This window comes from Telopea speciosissima, chromosome 2 (genome assembly GCF_018873765.1).
Source record: "Telopea speciosissima isolate NSW1024214 ecotype Mountain lineage chromosome 2, Tspe_v1, whole genome shotgun sequence".
Taxonomy (NCBI): Eukaryota; Viridiplantae; Streptophyta; class Magnoliopsida; order Proteales; family Proteaceae; genus Telopea; species Telopea speciosissima.
Window position 1 is genome coordinate 63,432,850 of NC_057917.1, and position 17,418 is coordinate 63,450,267.

The 17,418-nt window shown below is 37.4% G+C and overlaps 2 protein-coding genes across 2 annotated transcripts in view; both read right to left on the reverse strand.

The window, feature by feature from the left end:
- Positions 1 to 11,826: 11,826 nt before the first annotated feature.
- On the reverse strand, positions 11,827 to 12,836 carry LOC122652445 (probable E3 ubiquitin-protein ligase RHY1A). Its single transcript, XM_043846186.1, has 4 exons — positions 12,818 to 12,836; positions 12,513 to 12,688; positions 12,305 to 12,420; positions 11,827 to 12,206 (listed from the first exon to the last, which is right to left on the reverse strand). The coding sequence occupies exons 2-4, from the start codon at positions 12,681 to 12,683 to the stop codon at positions 11,909 to 11,911; spliced, it is 585 nt and encodes a 194-aa protein (XP_043702121.1). The 5' UTR covers positions 12,684 to 12,688; positions 12,818 to 12,836; the 3' UTR covers positions 11,827 to 11,908.
- Positions 11,827 to 17,418, reverse strand: part of LOC122652447 — a 38,934-nt gene continuing 33,342 nt past the window's right edge. Inside the window, exon 3 of the mRNA XM_043846188.1 lies at positions 11,827 to 11,880. The gene's annotated coding sequence lies outside the window, so the exon portion shown is untranslated. The remainder of the gene's footprint in view (positions 11,881 to 17,418) is intronic.

Genomic DNA, 17,418 nt, shown 5'->3' on the forward strand with positions numbered 1-17,418 from the left:
TTTCTCTCTCCTCCTCTAACTTCTGAAAGGCACTTCTGAAATTCTACTTGGGATAGATTTATTTTGAAAGATATTCTCTCACCTATGGAAAGTTGAAAAGTTAAAGATGCTTTGATTTTATTGCTTGGAGAAGATATCTACAAAGAAAATGAAGCACTTGTTAGAATTGAAAGTTACTTTTCTAGAAATAGAAGGTTTATGTAAACAATCTTCTCTTCTTCTTCTATCTATTTTTTTTCTTTTTTTCTTAGGATTCAAGGCATTGTAAAAGAGGAAGGAGAAGAGAATATTCTATTTTCTTAGGGAATATTTCTCCTACACTTCCCTCTTCTCTCTTCTCCTCTCTTCCCCCTATAAATACCCCTTGTCCTTTAGGTTATAAGAAATTAGTTTTTTTAGTTCAGTTTTTAGTTAGTTTCTAGTTCAATTTTAATTCAGTTTTTAGTGTAATTTTTAGTTCATTCACTTAAAGAAATTTCTTCTCTTCTTCTTCTTCTAATTTGTGATTTTTGGTTTTTTTAAGTTCTAATTTGCTTTTATGATTTTTAGTTAATGGTTATAATAGGTTTAATTTATGCTTTAATTTTAATTTAAGTCTTCAATTGGGTTGTAATTTTTTAATTCTAGTTTAGATTTTAAGCCTTCTAGTCTAAGTTCTTAAGTTGATAGACAAGACTTGAAGATTTAGAAAAGGAGGTCATAGTATGTTTATGCAAGTATTCAAGCTTTTCAATTACATTCATGCAAGCACATCCAGGTTTTACTATCTAAACTCTCAATCTCATTCTCCATCTCCTCTATCTCTTTCTATCTTCTTCTTCTTCCCCCTCTATTTCTTTTATTTTAATTTTATATAGTTGTGGTTTATGGATGCATTTTTATTCCCTTATTTCTTTTTATGTGGTTAGTATGTGTGGCTGCATTTTTATTCTTTTCAATTCGCTTTAGTTTGATAGGTTAGATGCTCATGTGTTAGGACGCCGATTTAATCCCTTAATTTTGTTAGATGCTTATGAGTTAGGATGCATTGATTTTCGTCAGTTTAATTAGTTTAATTTAATACTTTAATTTGGTTTACTTTGCATTACTTTTAAGTTAGTTAAATAGAGTGGCGTATATCTCCTCGTGTTCGACCCGTAGCTACGATTGACCCGTACGTTTGCGGTTTTATTTTAACTCAAACAAGTTTTTGACGCCGTTGCAGGGAAGATTATTGACCACTTTATATTTCTGATTTTGAAGTAATTCGAAATGCTTTAGTTTCTTCTCTTTTTCTTCTTCCTTTAAAAAAAAAATATATTTTTGAAAACCTCTTCTTGTTTCTCTTCTGTTTCAAATAGTGTGCGCCCAATCTAAAATCCTTCATATGCCCAAACCCAGTCAATCTTGGTGCCCCTCGATTTGTTGGGTGGTTGGGATTGGCATGTGACTTATCTTTGGAGGTGACCACTCTTGATAACAGGAAAGCGACATAGTGAGAGCGTTGGAAACATAAACGTATAGTAGTCCTCCACCCTACATCAGAATCCACTAGGAGTCGCCCGTAGGTGGCTCGTGAAGACTATACGGGTTCCTTTGCTGTCAACCTTACAGCTTTGGAACCACTGTTTTGATTTTTGAGGGATAGATGCACTATCTACCTTGGACTCCCTCGTGTTTTTTTTTTTTTTTGTTTTTAGTGAATTTTTTTTCTAGTCTTGTATTTATTTATTTTTCTAAGGGAGACTTCAATTTGGGATAGGTGGTTAGTTTAGAATTATGGGAGATACACTTCCAAATAAGACTTTGGGGGAAAGATGGACCTATGCTAAGGCAACCATGATTTTGGAGGAAATGTTTAAACAGGTTAGGGAAGCCAAAAGTAGTGAGATAGAGACCAATTTTGCACCACCCCAGTACAATTTTGCTCTCCAACCCAACTATGGGCTTTCGAAAATTTTTGATTGGTCATATCCTCAGACTATCCATGTTATGGAAAGATGCCCTAATCTTTATGGGGGTAGCTATGGTGATGAGAATGTGAGTCCTCAATTTCAATACAATTCTTTTGGCACTTACAATCAGGGGTGGAGTGATCATACCTATTTCTCGTGGGATCAATGGAATAACCAAGCTGGACCACCCAATTTCCAATATCATGGCCAGTTTGATCCTCCAATGCCCAATCCTCCATCGAATCTCAATGGGCTACCTCTCCTTGAACCATACCACCAACCCCCTGAATTTCAAAACATGGGTGAGAAGGCCAGACTGAATGAGCTTGAAAAATACATAGACCTTCTCACAACAAGCCAAAATACCATGGAGTAGCAACTCTCTCAACTGATAACCATGGTGCAAGAGGAGGAAACGGGTACATTACCTAGTCAGCCTAAATCGCCCCATCCCCAGTTTAATGATATTGAAAGTCCATCACCCCAGTTTGAGGTTAATGAGTCATTCCCAATAAGCTGCTTTTCATGATGATTTATTTGTTGAGATTGAGTCTCCTTAGGATATTAGTGAAGCTAGATTTGATGAGTTACCTGGGGAAGTCCAATTTTTTTCTGAAATTTCTGATTTTAGTGAGCCTAGTGTTTTTATTGATTTAGAATTAGATTTTCATGATAACATAGAAAAGCAGAAAATTCGATCTCCCCCTCTCTCTTTGGAAAACGTAGATAATTGTCATTTTGAGGATTCCATTGTCTCACATGTTGATTTGTTCAAACCTCTTAAATTTGACGATTTTATTGAGGAGGACAATGTTAGTCATAATGCCTTTCAAGCATATTTCCATGATCCTTATTTGGCAAATCAAGTTATGCAAAGAGCAGATAGTTGTATTGCTAGGATTGATTTGAGTAAACCTTCAATTTTTTATGATTATTTAGATGAGGTTATTCATAATCCTTTTTATGCTTATTGTGATCTCTTTTTGGTTGGTTTTTCAAAGAATGATAGGTGTTCTACATTGCAAATGGGAGAGAAGGGAAGGATTTATGGCTTGAGTTTTATTGCCTTCATTTTTCACTGTCCCATGAGGACAGATTTTTCTATTGGATATTTCTCAATTGTGCTTAACTTCCATATTATTTATCGCTTTACTAAAATTCATGGTCGAATGTTTTCTAGTTCTGAAGCTATTTCTCCATTTACTGGCCATGGATTGAGATTTCTATTACTGCTCCAAGCACTTTTTGTAGAGCTCATGACTCTTCATGATCCTCTTTGTTGATGGTACCCTATCTGGTAAACCCCTTCATCTCCTCCTTTGTCCTTATTTTTTTTCTTTTATGCATGCATTGAGGACACTGCATGAATTAAGTGTGGGGGGGATGTTGGGCTTAATTGGTGAATTTTGATTGTGGCAATAGTTTGATTTTGTGCATATGTCTTTTTTATTGCAAAACGAGAGAGAGGGGGAATTAGGTGTCCTAGCATTCGAAATAATAAAAAAATCCCTTTTCAAGGACGGTGGTTGGTTTGTATCGGTTGAGAGTGATTGAATTGAAAAATATGAGCATTATTTCATTTGATGGTTAGATTTCTCTATGTATTTTATGGGCCCTTTGATCTTTTGACTAGTAGTTGAGACCAATTTGTTTGTGGCAAGGCAAGGCATGAAAGTGAATGGAAAAAAAAAAAAAAAAAGGAAAGTGGAATTCCTTGGGACTAGACAGGACATTGTGCCTCATCAAGCAGGGTGACTTGATCGAAATTCCTTGAAAGGAAACTCAAAAAAAAAAAAAACTCTTGCATCAATTTTTCAATGTCTTATGGATATATGCAAAAAAACGAAGCTACCAAGTATTTGGGTGTCTGGTATATGCTCCACCATGTCATTCAGGGAACAGTAATGGAGTAGAAAAAGAGTTTATTGTTGAGAAAGAAAAAAAAACTTTTGCCTTAATGCCTGAAAAAGAAAGTATGATCAAAAATACTCAAAGCCTAAGTCTTTGGTTCCAATGATAAAATAGGAGGAGATCCCTTAATTTTGATACATGCTTATTACTTGAATTAATGTGGGGTGATAAGATTCAAGTGTGGGGGAACTTTTGGCTCCTAGATCTTTAGTTGAACACTTTTTGGGATTATGTGCACTGTCCTACTTATGCCATAATTAAAATTTACAGTATTTATTTACAATTGAATTTTGGGTGTACATTTACTGCAAACACCCACGAGACAAAACTCGTCCACTAGGGGTAACCTAGGGGTTTAAAGGCTTGTTGCACATGCTAAGTGCAACCGTGATTCCTACGAAAGTGAATTAGGATTTTTTGCATTCTAGGTTAGTTTTTGATTTTGCTTTACTTGAGGACAAGTAACGTTCAAGTGTGGGGGAATCTGATGAGTACATTTATGTGTGAAATCTTAGGGCATAAAGCATACATTTTACCACATTGGACAGAGTTACTCGGTGCTTTCTTGTGCTTTTCAGGTTTTAGGTGAATTCTTGTGAAAATGGAGGAGATGATGCTAAGGAAATGTTTTTAATCTGTTTAGAGGTGTTAATGGCTTGGATGCGTAGCTCATCGAGTTAGCTTCGCAACGGTTCAAACGGCATATGATTTCGAGTTGAAACGAAGAAGTTACGACCGTTTCCGTAATGAAGCACGAAAATGGTCTGTAGGGGTTTATTTGTAATTATTGACCGTCGGTCGGGGACAAAGTGAAGCGAAAGTTCGGATTCTAAGGGCCTTAACGGAATAACCAGAAGTTATATTTCCTGTACCCGAAAGATTCCATTTGGAGGGCTCTAGACAGTCCAACTTCAACTTGAGATATCTTGGGCTCCCGAACTCCAAATTGGACAAAATTTGAGTCTATTTTGGGTGATTTTTCACAAGGAACACAATGGTGAGGCCTATATAACATCCCAGGCTCCACGTTTTCAAAAAGACAGAATGGGTATTTTATTTATTCTTGAAGGAATCCTAGTCATCACCCTTACTCTCTCTCCTCCAACTTCTCAAAGGCACTTCTGAAATTCTACTTGGGATAGATTTATTTTGAAAGATATTCTCTCACCTATGGAAAGTTGAAAAGTCAAAGATCCTGTGATTTTATTGGTTGAAGAAGATATCTACAAAGAAAAAGAAGCACTTGTTAGAATTGGAAGTTACTTTTCTAGAAATAGAAGGTTTATGTAAACAATATTCTCTTCTTCTTCTTTCTATTTTTCTTCTTTTTTTCTTAGGATTCAAGGCATTGTAAAAGAGGAAGGAGAAGAGAATATTCTATTTTCTTAGGGAATATTTCTCCTACACTTCCCTCTTCTCTCTTCTCCTCTCTTCCCCCTATAAATACCCCTTGCCCTTTAGGTTATAAGAAGTTAGTTTTTTAGTTCAGTTTTTAGTTAGTTTCTAGTTCAATTTTAATTCAGTTTTTAGTGTAATTTTTAGTTCATTCACTTCAATTAATTTCTTCTCTTCTTCTTCTTCTAATTTGTGATTTTTGGTTTTTCTAAGTTCTAGTTTGCTTTTATGATTTTTAGTTAATGGTTATAATAGGTTTAGTTTATGCTTTAATTTCAATTTAAATCTTCAATTGGGTTGTAATTTCTTAATTCTAGTTTAGGTTTTAAGCCTTCTAGTCTAAGTTCTTAAGTTGATAGACAAGACTTGAAGATTTAGAAGAGGAGGCCATGGTAAATTTATGCAAGTATTCAAGCTTTTCAATTACATTCATGCAAGCACATCCAGGTTTTACTATCTAAACTCTCAATCTCATTCTCCATCTCCTCTATCTCTCTCTATCTTCTTCTTCTTCCCCCTCTATTTCTTTTATCTTAATTTTATATGGTTGTGGTTTATGGATGCATTTTTATTCCCTTATTTCTTTTTATGTGGTTAGTATGTGTGACTGCATTTTTATTCCTTTCAATTCGTTTTAGTTTGATAGGTTAGATGCTCATGTGTTAGGACGCCGATTTAATCCTTTAATTTTGTTAAATGCTTATGAGTTAGAATGCATTGATTTTCGTCAGTTTAATTAGTTTAATTTAACACTTTAATTTGGTTCACTTTGCATTACTTTTAAGTTAGTTAAATAAAGTGGCGTATATCTCCTCGTGTTCGATCCATAGCTACGATTGATCCATACGCTTGCGGTTTTATTTTAACTCAAACATGGACCATCAAGATAAGCTTATCTAGATAATTAACCTTTAGGGAAAAGAGTGCCACCCGGTTGTGTGGCCCTTGTGCCTAGACACAGAAATGCACAAAAAGACTGAACTGCCCCCATGAAAAGGCAAAAATCCCGCTAAGGGCGATGCTTGCGTGCGCTCTCCCATTGGCTCCAATGCGCGTGCAGACTCTAGAGCCCAGGCAACGATCTCTTTCCCTTAACCTTTATTGTTGTTAGTTTTATCTTGAAGTTAAAGTGTTATGATTTTGTACATACATGAAGTTGCAAGGATATTTAGTGGTGGATTTTGTCCATCTGATCATTCAGATTGGATTGCTCTGGGGTTTTCTTGTTGTCTGCCCCACAGGGGACCTGAGAATTTGAGATATGTTCAATATCTTAATAATCAAGCGCTTTTCTAATTGCTTGATAAATCTTGACATAGCTGTTAGGCTTCATTTTGACAGTGATTCTGAAACTTCAGTACCCTTTGGCAAAGAACCCTCTTTCTAACTTTCTAATATGGTTTTTTTTCTCCCTCCCTTTGTCTATTTAAGCACCCAAATCTCCACACGTGTAAAATTTTCCAAGCATAAGTTTTCTACGAAACTATTCTCCTTAACGTGGGGGCTTTGGGATCTATACGTTGTCCCATTATTGGCATCATATATGTTGAGGGTAAAATTAATGAGGATAAAGTATGAATGATCATATTAGAGGGGAGTGCATCCATACATGATAAAAACTAATGACCATGTTCAAAGCCTTAGGATAAATCAAGGAAGAGTGATTGAAGGAACTAAAGAGAGAACCTATATTATTAGCATCATATGTTAGAGGGTAAAATAATAAGGATAAAGCAGGAATGATCATATTAGAGTTGACGTACGATACATGATAAGTTCTGTGAAAGTCATTTGAGGTAGCATGACCATGTTCAATGGAGAGACCTTAGGATGCACCAGTATGGAGGAGCAATTTGTTCTCGATTGAAGGAACTAAAAGAGCTAGAGGCAGACCTAAAATGACCCTAAGAGAAATAGTGACGAAAGATATCTATAGTTTAGGGATTGTCTCAAATATGACCTTGAACAGAGTTGATTGGAGGGCAAGGATCCATGTAGCCAATCCTATTTAATGGGATAATGCTGTATTACTTTTGACGTTGTTGCGTCTTTTTCTTCTTATTATTATTTTGTTTTGCAAGGATCCATGTAACCGACCCCATTTAGTTGAGTACTAGTGGTAACACTGAGTTTATTGTTTTTTATATATCAGAAAAGGGAACCATCGCTTTGGATAGGTGTTGAACCTTATAAGGAAGTTCATAATATTAATAAGAGAAAATTACTTGGACACCCCCTGTACTATGGCCTAATTACTTAGTCCCCCAACGTTTGAAACATTTACTTGAACAACCCCTACAGTTTATCATTTTTTTCAAGTAGACCTGTCCGTTAGTCGGTGACTGTTACCATGGGTTAAATATTTTGTAAATGCCTAAACTACCCTTAAGGTGTAGTGAAGTGACATATTTGCCCTCCTTCTCTTTCTTCTTCTTCTTCTTCTCTTTCCTATTGCAATAAAAAAAAAAAAAAACCAGTCAAAAACCATTAGGGGGTCCACGCTTTCTCCCTCCCGCCCTCCACTCTATCTCCCCCACTCCCTGCAGCACCCCCTCCCGCCACCTACTGTGCTCCCTCCCTGCTATGAGCACCCTGGCCGGAAAGCCCACTCACACCCCCTACTGCTCTGCACCGTGAACAAAAAGACCTCTGCCTCTTGCACCTGTACCCCTCGACCTCTGCCTCCCCTTTCCCAATTCAAAACAGAAATCTAATGAGACACCGAAATCAAAATCTCCAAATTCACCAGAGTTGTAAATCAGTCCCCTCTAAACCCACTCTCTCCTCTCCTCTTCTTTCTAAAGCTCCAGTTAGACCACAGACTCAACACGAAACGTGTCTCTACAAATCCAATTTTGTCGTTCAAATGTTTGTTCTCTCGCCACTGAAATCTTTCGACCTTCACAGAACGAGCTTCGTATTAGGCACCAAACTGTATCTCTTTGTTCTCTCTCTTCCATGTACTCTGTGTCTTTGAGAGGGTTAATCGCCTTTGTTGCCGCTGCAACTACCGGACTCAGATTTTCTCACCTCTGCAACTGTTATTTTTCAGCGTGAGAAATCTCTTGATCCTTATGAAATGTATTTCTCGAATTAACTAAATGTAAGGAAGCAACGATGCACGTAACAGGATCTTGCATTGGTTGCAGATGCAACAAGGTTGGCTACAACGGAAGACGAAACTCGGTAGGTAAATTCCTGAACAAGGAAGGATCAAGTAAAGAAAGTTTTGGGCGAAAATAAATCGATGGTTTGGGTGGAATGCAGTAAAACTCTATAAAAGATACAACTAGTAAAGTCTTGCTGTACAAAGTCCCTGCAGACCAGCAAATAAATGCTTAGGCGATGATTGAGGATTGGGTTTTGGAAAGAGGATTGTTTCAAGATGAGAAAAAAGAGTAACTCATCATCAAATTTCAGGGGCTATCTTTGAGTTTTGTTCATGTTCTTCTAAATGATACAACGAATCAAATCACTATGTGATTTTATCCTTCATACATGGGGTGGTTGTGTAATGTGAGAATCAAATCACCGTGTGACTAAACCCACTGATCTAAAGGAAATTGGATCAAATCTACCATAGAAAAGATTAAATTTGTGGCAAGTTCGAGTGCACCTGAAGGCCGGAATCGGAATTTAATGAAATCGAGGCGTCTCTGTTGGTCCTTGGAGCAGGCATCATCGTTTCTGAGACCTCAAAACCTTACGGAAACTAGGATTGGCGATAAGATTTAAGAAGGGTAAACATGTCGGTAGAAGTCTTGGTTCAAGAACATTGGCTTCTATCGTTTTTGAAAGAAAGTCTCGTCCAAGACACGTGGAGAATCTTCACTGCTCATCACATCAGGGAACCGCAGCCATGGCTGCCGGTTCTTTTTGGTTGCAGGAAGAAGAAGGGTAATTTAGTAATTTTAATTTTATTGTTTTCTATTGAATATGTGGTAAGGATAAAATAGATATTTTCATTTAAACACTAACAGCAGATTAACACCGTCAGGTTTCGGGAAGTGTCAAGTAATTGTTTCAAACGTTGGTAATCGTAAGCAAAATGGTCATACTGCAAGGGGTGTCCAAGTAATTTTTTCTATTAATAATGAGCAATTAGTGAGATTATGTGAGAAATCGCATATATAAGGGATCGCTTAACAATGTTTCCCCACACCCTTTTTTCTTTTTCTTTTTTTTTTTTAAAAAATTGGTCATGGTAGATCTTAGTTTTTACTTTTCCTTTTTTGTTTTTTTGGGGGTGGGGGTGGGGGTGGGGGTGTTGTTGCTGAAAATTGGGCTATTGTGGTCTTCAAACTTAGACCCAAATAGAAAAGAGGTATAAATACAGTATGGGCCTAAGCTTAAAAGAGCACCCAAGCAAAAACAAAAAATGTTAAAAGTCACCATCTGGGTTGATGATACGAGGACCCACAAAGATAAGCCCAAAATTAATCAAGCCATATCAGGCTTGTGGTAGAGAGGTAGTTTGGGGTACCATCTAATCTGGTTTAATCCTATTCTCTAATTAACTCCACTAAACCAGGTTTCCCTATTCGAAGAACCGTTCGATCCCTCCTAACTCCTTTACCTTTTAACCAAACAAGGTGAATAAAAATGATGGTGACAACACCCCAATAATGGAAAAGCAAAGATAAGAAAATGATAATGACATATGAATATAAAAGCACTAATGACTTGTAAAGCCAAGCAGAGTGATATGTAATCAAGGAAACATGAGACCAAGCCTGGTTTAAATCCTTACCTAATGATTATAAGCTGAGTTTGGATTGGGTCCATAGAGGTAGTGCCTCTACCACAATTGAATGAGTCCAATTTGTGTTATTATTGATGGGGACCCAAACCCTTTATTTCTATTTCTAAATTAGTCCAATTTAGGTCATTGTCACCTCTTCAATTTGATCAGAGCTTCCTTGCATAGAGATCGATCCTTACCTACTTGAGAACAATTATTGGTCATCACTGTATGAGGAGAGATTACCAGGATATATTCTATGGTTTCTCACTTTCTCATTATAATTTTAAAATCCAATTTGATTAGGGTCAAATCTTAACCAGTATTCTAGAGGTCTAGAGGACTATCGGACTAGACTGGTCACCCCATTCACCACTAATCCAGTATTGCTTAAACAAAGATGGAACATAGACAACAAGATCGGAGGACTTGCTCTGATACCATGTAGATATTCAATCCAAATTTGACCTATTAGGTAGGAGAACTCTCAAATATATAAGGCAACAGAAGACTTTAGGGCTAATTGACGTGGAACTATTGTAATTCTATTAAAAATGTATTGTAAAATGAAAGTTTCAAAAGGTTGTGTGGCTCTTATGCCCAAACACATGAGCGTGCAAAAGTAACACCCTATCCCCCACCCCACTAAATTAAAAACTGCATTTCTGATGCCCTTATGTGCGTTCTCATTGGCCCCTGTGCTGGTGCAGATGCTACACGACTAGGTATCGATCTCTTGCCCATACATTTTATCTGGTTTTTCAAAATTTGGTTTTGAATGTTTTTCCTTCCACAAGGTTTAGAGTTGCTTTTGAGCAAGGCACTTTTTGTGTAGGAACTTTAGTCCCACATTTTGCTTAATTTTTTCAACAAATTTAGCACTTTTTGTGTGCACAAGCTCTTCTTTTTCTCTGTTTTTTGTTCAACCAACTACTCACATTAGTTTCTTGTTTTCATTGCCTCTATTTTCTAGTTTTCCTTGAGTTTGAGCACAATTTTGTATAACTCGAAAAGATTTGTAGTAAGAGTGCTTTGTTACTATTTGTTGCTATTAGGATGTTGTATCTTGGAGGCCAATTCGCAAACACCCGACTGTAGCACTAGCACCATATTCTATTAAGGGAAATTTCCGTTGGTACAACTGAGCCTTCATCATCTTTGTTTGATTCATTCTGATTTTTTTGACGAGGAACGTTACCAAATGCAGCCAAAAACTCTTCATTCTAGGTTTGATTTGATTTCACTTTCCATCCCTTTGTTTCCCGGATCCAGATCTCCTACGGCCCAACTGCCTGTAGCAGCCTGTGCGACGTGACACGGCCGCATGCGCAATGACCGCCTTACCCCCACTGGGGCAAAGCGTTGGGCAGGGGGTAAGGCAGTCATTGTGCATACGGCCCAGTTTGCGCCGCACAGGCTGCTACGGGCAGCTGGCCGTAGACGATCTGGATTGTTGTTTCCCTTGCAACCATACCACGCCCACAATCAGCTTGTTAAAGCTGATAAATACTTCTAGCAAGTGGCCTGATCTAAATCTAAGTGAAATCTGATCATCTCTCTCTTTCTCTCATTTGAGATTGCAAACTTCAAATTGTGGTTTATCTTTTAGCATCAGTTATTTGATCCTTCTGTTCACTCTTGTTGAAGTATTTTAACCTCCTGCTTCTTCCCACTACGAGAATCGCGAACCTGAAAATCGCTCTATTGCTAACGCTTTGGCACGCTTAGCTACTGTGACTCTCGCTGCTACTGCTCTCGGTAAGATGCAGGAACCTGATTCGAAACAAAGGATATGCCGAGTGGAATAAACCATTTCCTCTTTCCCTCCTTCCCGGGAAGATCATATGAGTAAACCATAGGTTATCCACCACCAACCTACAAGCTTGAACAACCATAAATTCATAGATAAGCTACAAGGTTACAGACACTAAATTAAAATTCTCAATCTACAACAAGGGCAGTGAGAGCTGCTTTCTAGCCACGGCACTAAGCACCTGGAATGGAACCTATGAGCACAAGGCAGGTGCAGAAGGGTCTCCCCTGCCTTGAACCGTTCTAAGCAAACTGCACACTCGTCTTGACCCAATGCCCTCCACCCCAACTTCGCCCACCTGAATCTCTTGGCGTCGGAGCTACTACTCTTCTTCAATCCGAACACCTCTTTTGGCAAATCTCCAAGCTGGACAACAGAACCTGATCCCTTCCCACTCTCTTTGCTGCTCTGCCTGTAGTTCATGACACTACTTATCCAGTAAGAACATGAAAAAGCAATATCAAAGTAACTGTTTTTGAAAAGTTTAATATTACAATCAAATTAAACTACCTTTTAGTTTCTGGTTTTTTTGGTGACTTTAACCTCTCATCCAGTCTCTCCTTAGCTTCTCTAGCCACTCCTCCCAGTTTCTCATCCTGGAAACTCTGTTTTGATGTGTTTCTTTGCTGGGTTTGTGTTGAAAACTCATATTAATCCATTTATAGAACTAAAAAGTAGATACTGAGAGAAAGAAAATTGGGTTCATGAGAAGCAATACCAGTGAGGAGTATGCATTGAGATGGGTTTCATGGCTGCTAATTGTATAAAGACAGAAAGCTGAGCGCCTTGTTCGACCATTACCCGCTATGCACTTTGACTCAATCCATCCTCCTCCTTGATGGATTCGCCTTCTTCGAGCACATTCCACACCAGGGAGCATTCCAGCCATTGATTAAGATTCAAAACCAAAGAACACAAAGGAAGTCACAGAAATCAATCAATTATAAATTACTTTAGATCCACATCTCTGCTTTTTTCTCTCCTTCAAGTTGCATCTAAAAACTCACAAAAGAGGGTTCTGTTCTGCTTTAGAAGATACAGATTGAAGCCAAAATTCAAGAAATTGGCCGACAGAAGTGGGGCGACGCCATTGAAGTTCAAAGAGACAGCTCTTTTTGCATCATTTTCCCGTCCAAACCACGGACTTGAACCATCTTTTTCATTGTAATTTAAAAGGAATTTGGAATTGGAGGTGGAGCGTTATGTGGGATTAATGGGACTTGGACAACTATTATTTTCTTATTTACTTGGTTTTATGCGTTAATGCCAGACTTTATGCGTTAATGCCAGACTTTGGTGTTATTAGTGAAGCCTGATCTCAACTTAATCCTAGAATTAATCATTCATTCTTTAATATTGGCGGTCCACTTATTGCTGAGTGGGTTAAGGGCGGGAGTTCCACTCAATCCAGGAATTTTTTAAGGACGAGAGTTCCGACTTCTGAATCAAATTTTCCGAAATTTGTAACCGACATATATTGGGATGCTCTTGATAGCTGATCGTTGGATCTCTTTAAAGTTTAGTTCCTTTTAGTTGATTTGACTACGCATCATTGATATGCATCATTGATGCAATGCCAAGGTTTGAGTTTTGATCTATCGGATCATTATCTTCTCAGGTTCTCTGTCCGGTATAGTTGTACGGTTTCTCTCATAGGGGTGGAAATAATGACCTAACCCCCTGCCAAAACACACTGTCCGGGTGTGGTTAAACCTTCATTTCCACCCTCCTATGAGAGGAACCGGACAACCGTACAGGATAGAAAACCTGACAGGTTCCAACTTAGTTAAAATGCATACAAAACGCCGTCCCCCTTTTTTGCTGTTTAAAACGCGTTGTGTCAAATTGAGCTCAAACGAACGGCAAAACATGGGTTCATTTGGCTCAATCATTTTAAATGTGTTCCCTTTTTTATTTGAAGGAAAAAAAAAAGAGACTTTTGAGTTACACAATTACCCCCAGATTAAATACCCTTTTCGCCCTATTTCAATCAAGTCTTTACGTCTTTCGTCCCTCTTCGTCTTCGAGCCCTACAGTCTGGGAAGAGAACCTGTGAACGAGTTGGAGGCTTGGAGGGAGTAGAGCTGTGAATTCATTCGAGTCTTCGAAGCCACGAGCCACTTCACCCTTCCCTTCCAACAATGTTCAGGTAGGCCTCTCTCTCTCTCTCTCTCTCTCTCTCTCTCTCTCTCTCTCTCTCTCTCTCTCTCTCTCTCTCTGCACATTGGAGGATTCAATTTGATAAACATACAACATGAATACTCACATTTATATTTTGAAATCACATTTTAAAAATATACGATGTGACAACCATATGAACATAATGTTCAGTTCTGTCCTTGATTGTAAACAATCTGAGATAAAGACAATCAATCGCACATAAAACAATAATGCAATTCAATTTAATTTGCACACTTTAAATTAGGTTTGAGGGACTTACAAATCCAACTGAATTTAACTTGTTTAGTATAGGGATAATCATATTTCTGAGAATACTTGAAATTTAGCCATTAAAAATAAGAATCTTGATTCACCACATTTACTGAATTCATTCACTGTGAATTGAGAATAGATCGAAAGTGGATTTATTTTATTTAATTTTTACTTTTGGATGGTTCCTTAGAGGGTGTTTGATGGATCCAGTCACTTCGGTCTTGACTTCCTAGGGTACTCTATTTTCAAATATTAACCTACACAGTTTAAATTCATATCTAGATGTTAAGGAAGGAGTTTTCTAAATGGGCACAAGATCCCTCACATTTGGATTGAAAATTTGTGGACAAATAGACCCCAAGGTTCCTTATTTACATGTCAAATTTAAGTTTAAACAGAGTTTGTCAAGTGATACAACAAAACATTTGAAAATTTTAGGAGAAATCTTATAATGGTTACAATAAGAAGAGGTGTGCATAGACATAAATGAGAAGTAAATGATTGAATTTGAGGCTGAAATATGACACATGACTCTTACCAATATATATATGACACATGGCCTATTCAGACCATTCCTTAGAAATCCAATGGTAGATTTTCCACATCACTCTTCTATGTGGCAAAACTAGATGTGTCCATTAAGGAGATTCTTTCTTCAATAGTCGTGTGGGAAATGTTTTTTTTGCAAAAAAAAGAAGAAAATAGAAAAGAAAATCTCATGAGGTAGAAATGCTTCCCTTTGCCTTTTTAATCCATGTCTTCCTCTTCGCTCATCCCTTTAGTGCTTTTGGATGAGACTCTTTGGACACTTAAGGACAGTTTTGGGATTTTGTATAGTAGGGGAGAGATTGTGATCTTCGATTTACGAACAAGTGTGGCTGGACCATAGTTAGTAAGTTCGGGTATTAATTGGCATATTAATTGTTGTATCTGACCGTATAATTCAATAACCCGACTCTTACCATATTTTATGAGGTAGCTTAATTTTGTATGCGACTCTTCAGAACAACTGTACTAATTGCCGTATTAAGTGTCATATTAATACATATTTATGTATTTTAATTTAATTAAAAAAATAAAAAACTAAAACCTAAAACCTAAAAACCCAAAAACAGGTGAGAAAACCCCCCACACCCGAAGACTCCCATTCTAGGCTTCTAGCAAACCATCTACTCTCAAGCACTCTGATCTAGTTCAAATCCATCAATTCTAGGTATCTTTAATCCTTCTGTCTTTCTCATTTTCACTGATTGTGTTTGTGTTGGTAAGATTTATATAGATCTGCAATTCTTCACAAAGTAAGTTTTTTTTATTTTATGTGTTAATTGTTTTCGATTCATGGTACAGGGTAATTCCTTCTTCTTCTTTTTTCTTTTGCTTCATTGCTTGTGACTTTATTGTCTGGAATTTGCACGAAACCCATTGTCTTCAACCGCTTCCGCTGCTCAACTTTCTCCCATTTGTCTTCAACCGCTTCCGTTGCTCAACTTTTTCAGAGAGTTCTTTGTGTTTTGCACGTTGTTGTTCTAAATAAAGCTCTGGGTTCTCTCTATATATTTTTGAACAGTTACAAATAGTCAGAGTCCAAAAAGATGTGAGTTCATTTTTTAACTTATATTGTGATAAAACAATGTCTTAGTATATAATGGTCCATAAGGGATCAAAGTCACGGTGGCCCTCCACTGGCTTCACAAATTAAATCTGTAGTCCTTTGGATCTCAAGAAAAAGATTTAATTTACACTTAGGGTCTAGGGAGCAATGATAACAAAGCTTGTAAGAAAAGTAATCCCTCGATCCTTCTAAAACTATATCCAAATTGATATGTTTCTCTATTTTATTAGGGTAATAAAATTTTATATTAATGTTTTTTTATTTTATTGATTATAAATGGTTGGGTGATGTAATTGTTAAATAGTTTTGGTGGCCAGTTGAGTGTTATTCTTAATGAATAAGTATCAATAGAATGAATTATCACAGTTTTTAAGGAAACTTTCGAGATTTTTTTTATTTAGATACTCGTATTTTTGCTGTCGTACTATTTCAAAGCAATTGTATTAAAACACATATTAAACACGTACTGTATCATTGTCGTTCGCATTTTATTGCACCGAATTTTGAAAACAAACTATTGTTGTGTGGGTCGATTAATTGCCGTACATATCCATTCCCATATTATTATTTACCCAAACTTACTAACTATGGGCTAGACCGCTGGACTAATGGTTACAGTCAAGGAATGGATTGGTGGACCAATCCTAGCATCTATTTGGCCCACTAAAATTGTGGATTATAATCGGATTAATGGAAATAGCTTGATTAATGTTTGTCTTGTTTAACTTTTTTTTGGGAAAAAGTTCTCTATCCGGGAGTGTGGCCTACACCAGCACTCCCATGAGTCTATCTCTCTCCTCCCCATGTGAAAAGACACCTCTGCCCCCTTATTTTAAGGAGGAGAGATATAGACACATGGGAGTGCTGGCGTAGGCCACACTCCCGTACAGAAAACTGCTTCCCCTTTTTCTTTTAAGTTAATAGGAGCATGGCTAAAGAGTCCGAACAAAGCAAGACTTGAAAAGCATGTGCACCCATACTCCTTACTTCCTGTCTTTGGATACTTAGCCACTAAGAAGAGCGTGGAAAAAAGAGAGGCAGAGGCAGCTATTTTTAATATGTGGACTGTTAATTGGATCCTTCTTTTTTGTTTTGGTAAATAGAAATTCATTCAGATAAGAGGCATGAGAAACACAAGGTTTGGATACGAAATACTAAAAACCAAGGAGCGGAATATGACCAAAGTATCTTACATGCCATTGATAGGGTCTTCCAGAATAGGGGTGGGCAAAATCATCACATTACCAGAAATAAAATTGTAGACACAACAGACAAAACAAAGGCTACATCAAGCATATCCTTACGAATAAGTGTGGCTGGACTAATGATTACAGTCAAGGAATTGGTTGGTGGACCAATCCTAGCATCTGTTTGGCCCTACAAAAATTGTGGATTATAATCGGATTAATGGAAATAGCTTGATTAATATCTGTCTATCTCTTCCCTGAAAAGCCCTATTTTGGAGGAGAATGCACTTGGCGGAGCACACTTGAAAACTGCTCTCCTTTTTTTTTAAGTTAATAGGAGCATGGCTAAGGAGTCCGAACAAAGCAAGACTTGAAAAGCATGTGCACCCATA

What these genes read in the sequence shown, in the direction of transcription:
- LOC122652445 (XM_043846186.1), bottom strand. Translation starts at nt 12,683, where the DNA reads ATGGCTGGAATGCTCCCTGGTGTGGAATGTGCTCGAAGAAGGCGAATC. An exon ending in TCAATGCATACTCCTCACTG is followed by an intron (nt 12,421 to 12,512) that starts GTATTGCTTCTC and finishes ACACAAACCCAG; the next exon opens with CAAAGAAACACATCAAAACA. An exon ending in AAAAAACCAGAAACTAAAAG is followed by an intron (nt 12,207 to 12,304) that starts GTAGTTTAATTT and finishes CATGAACTACAG; the next exon opens with GCAGAGCAGCAAAGAGAGTG.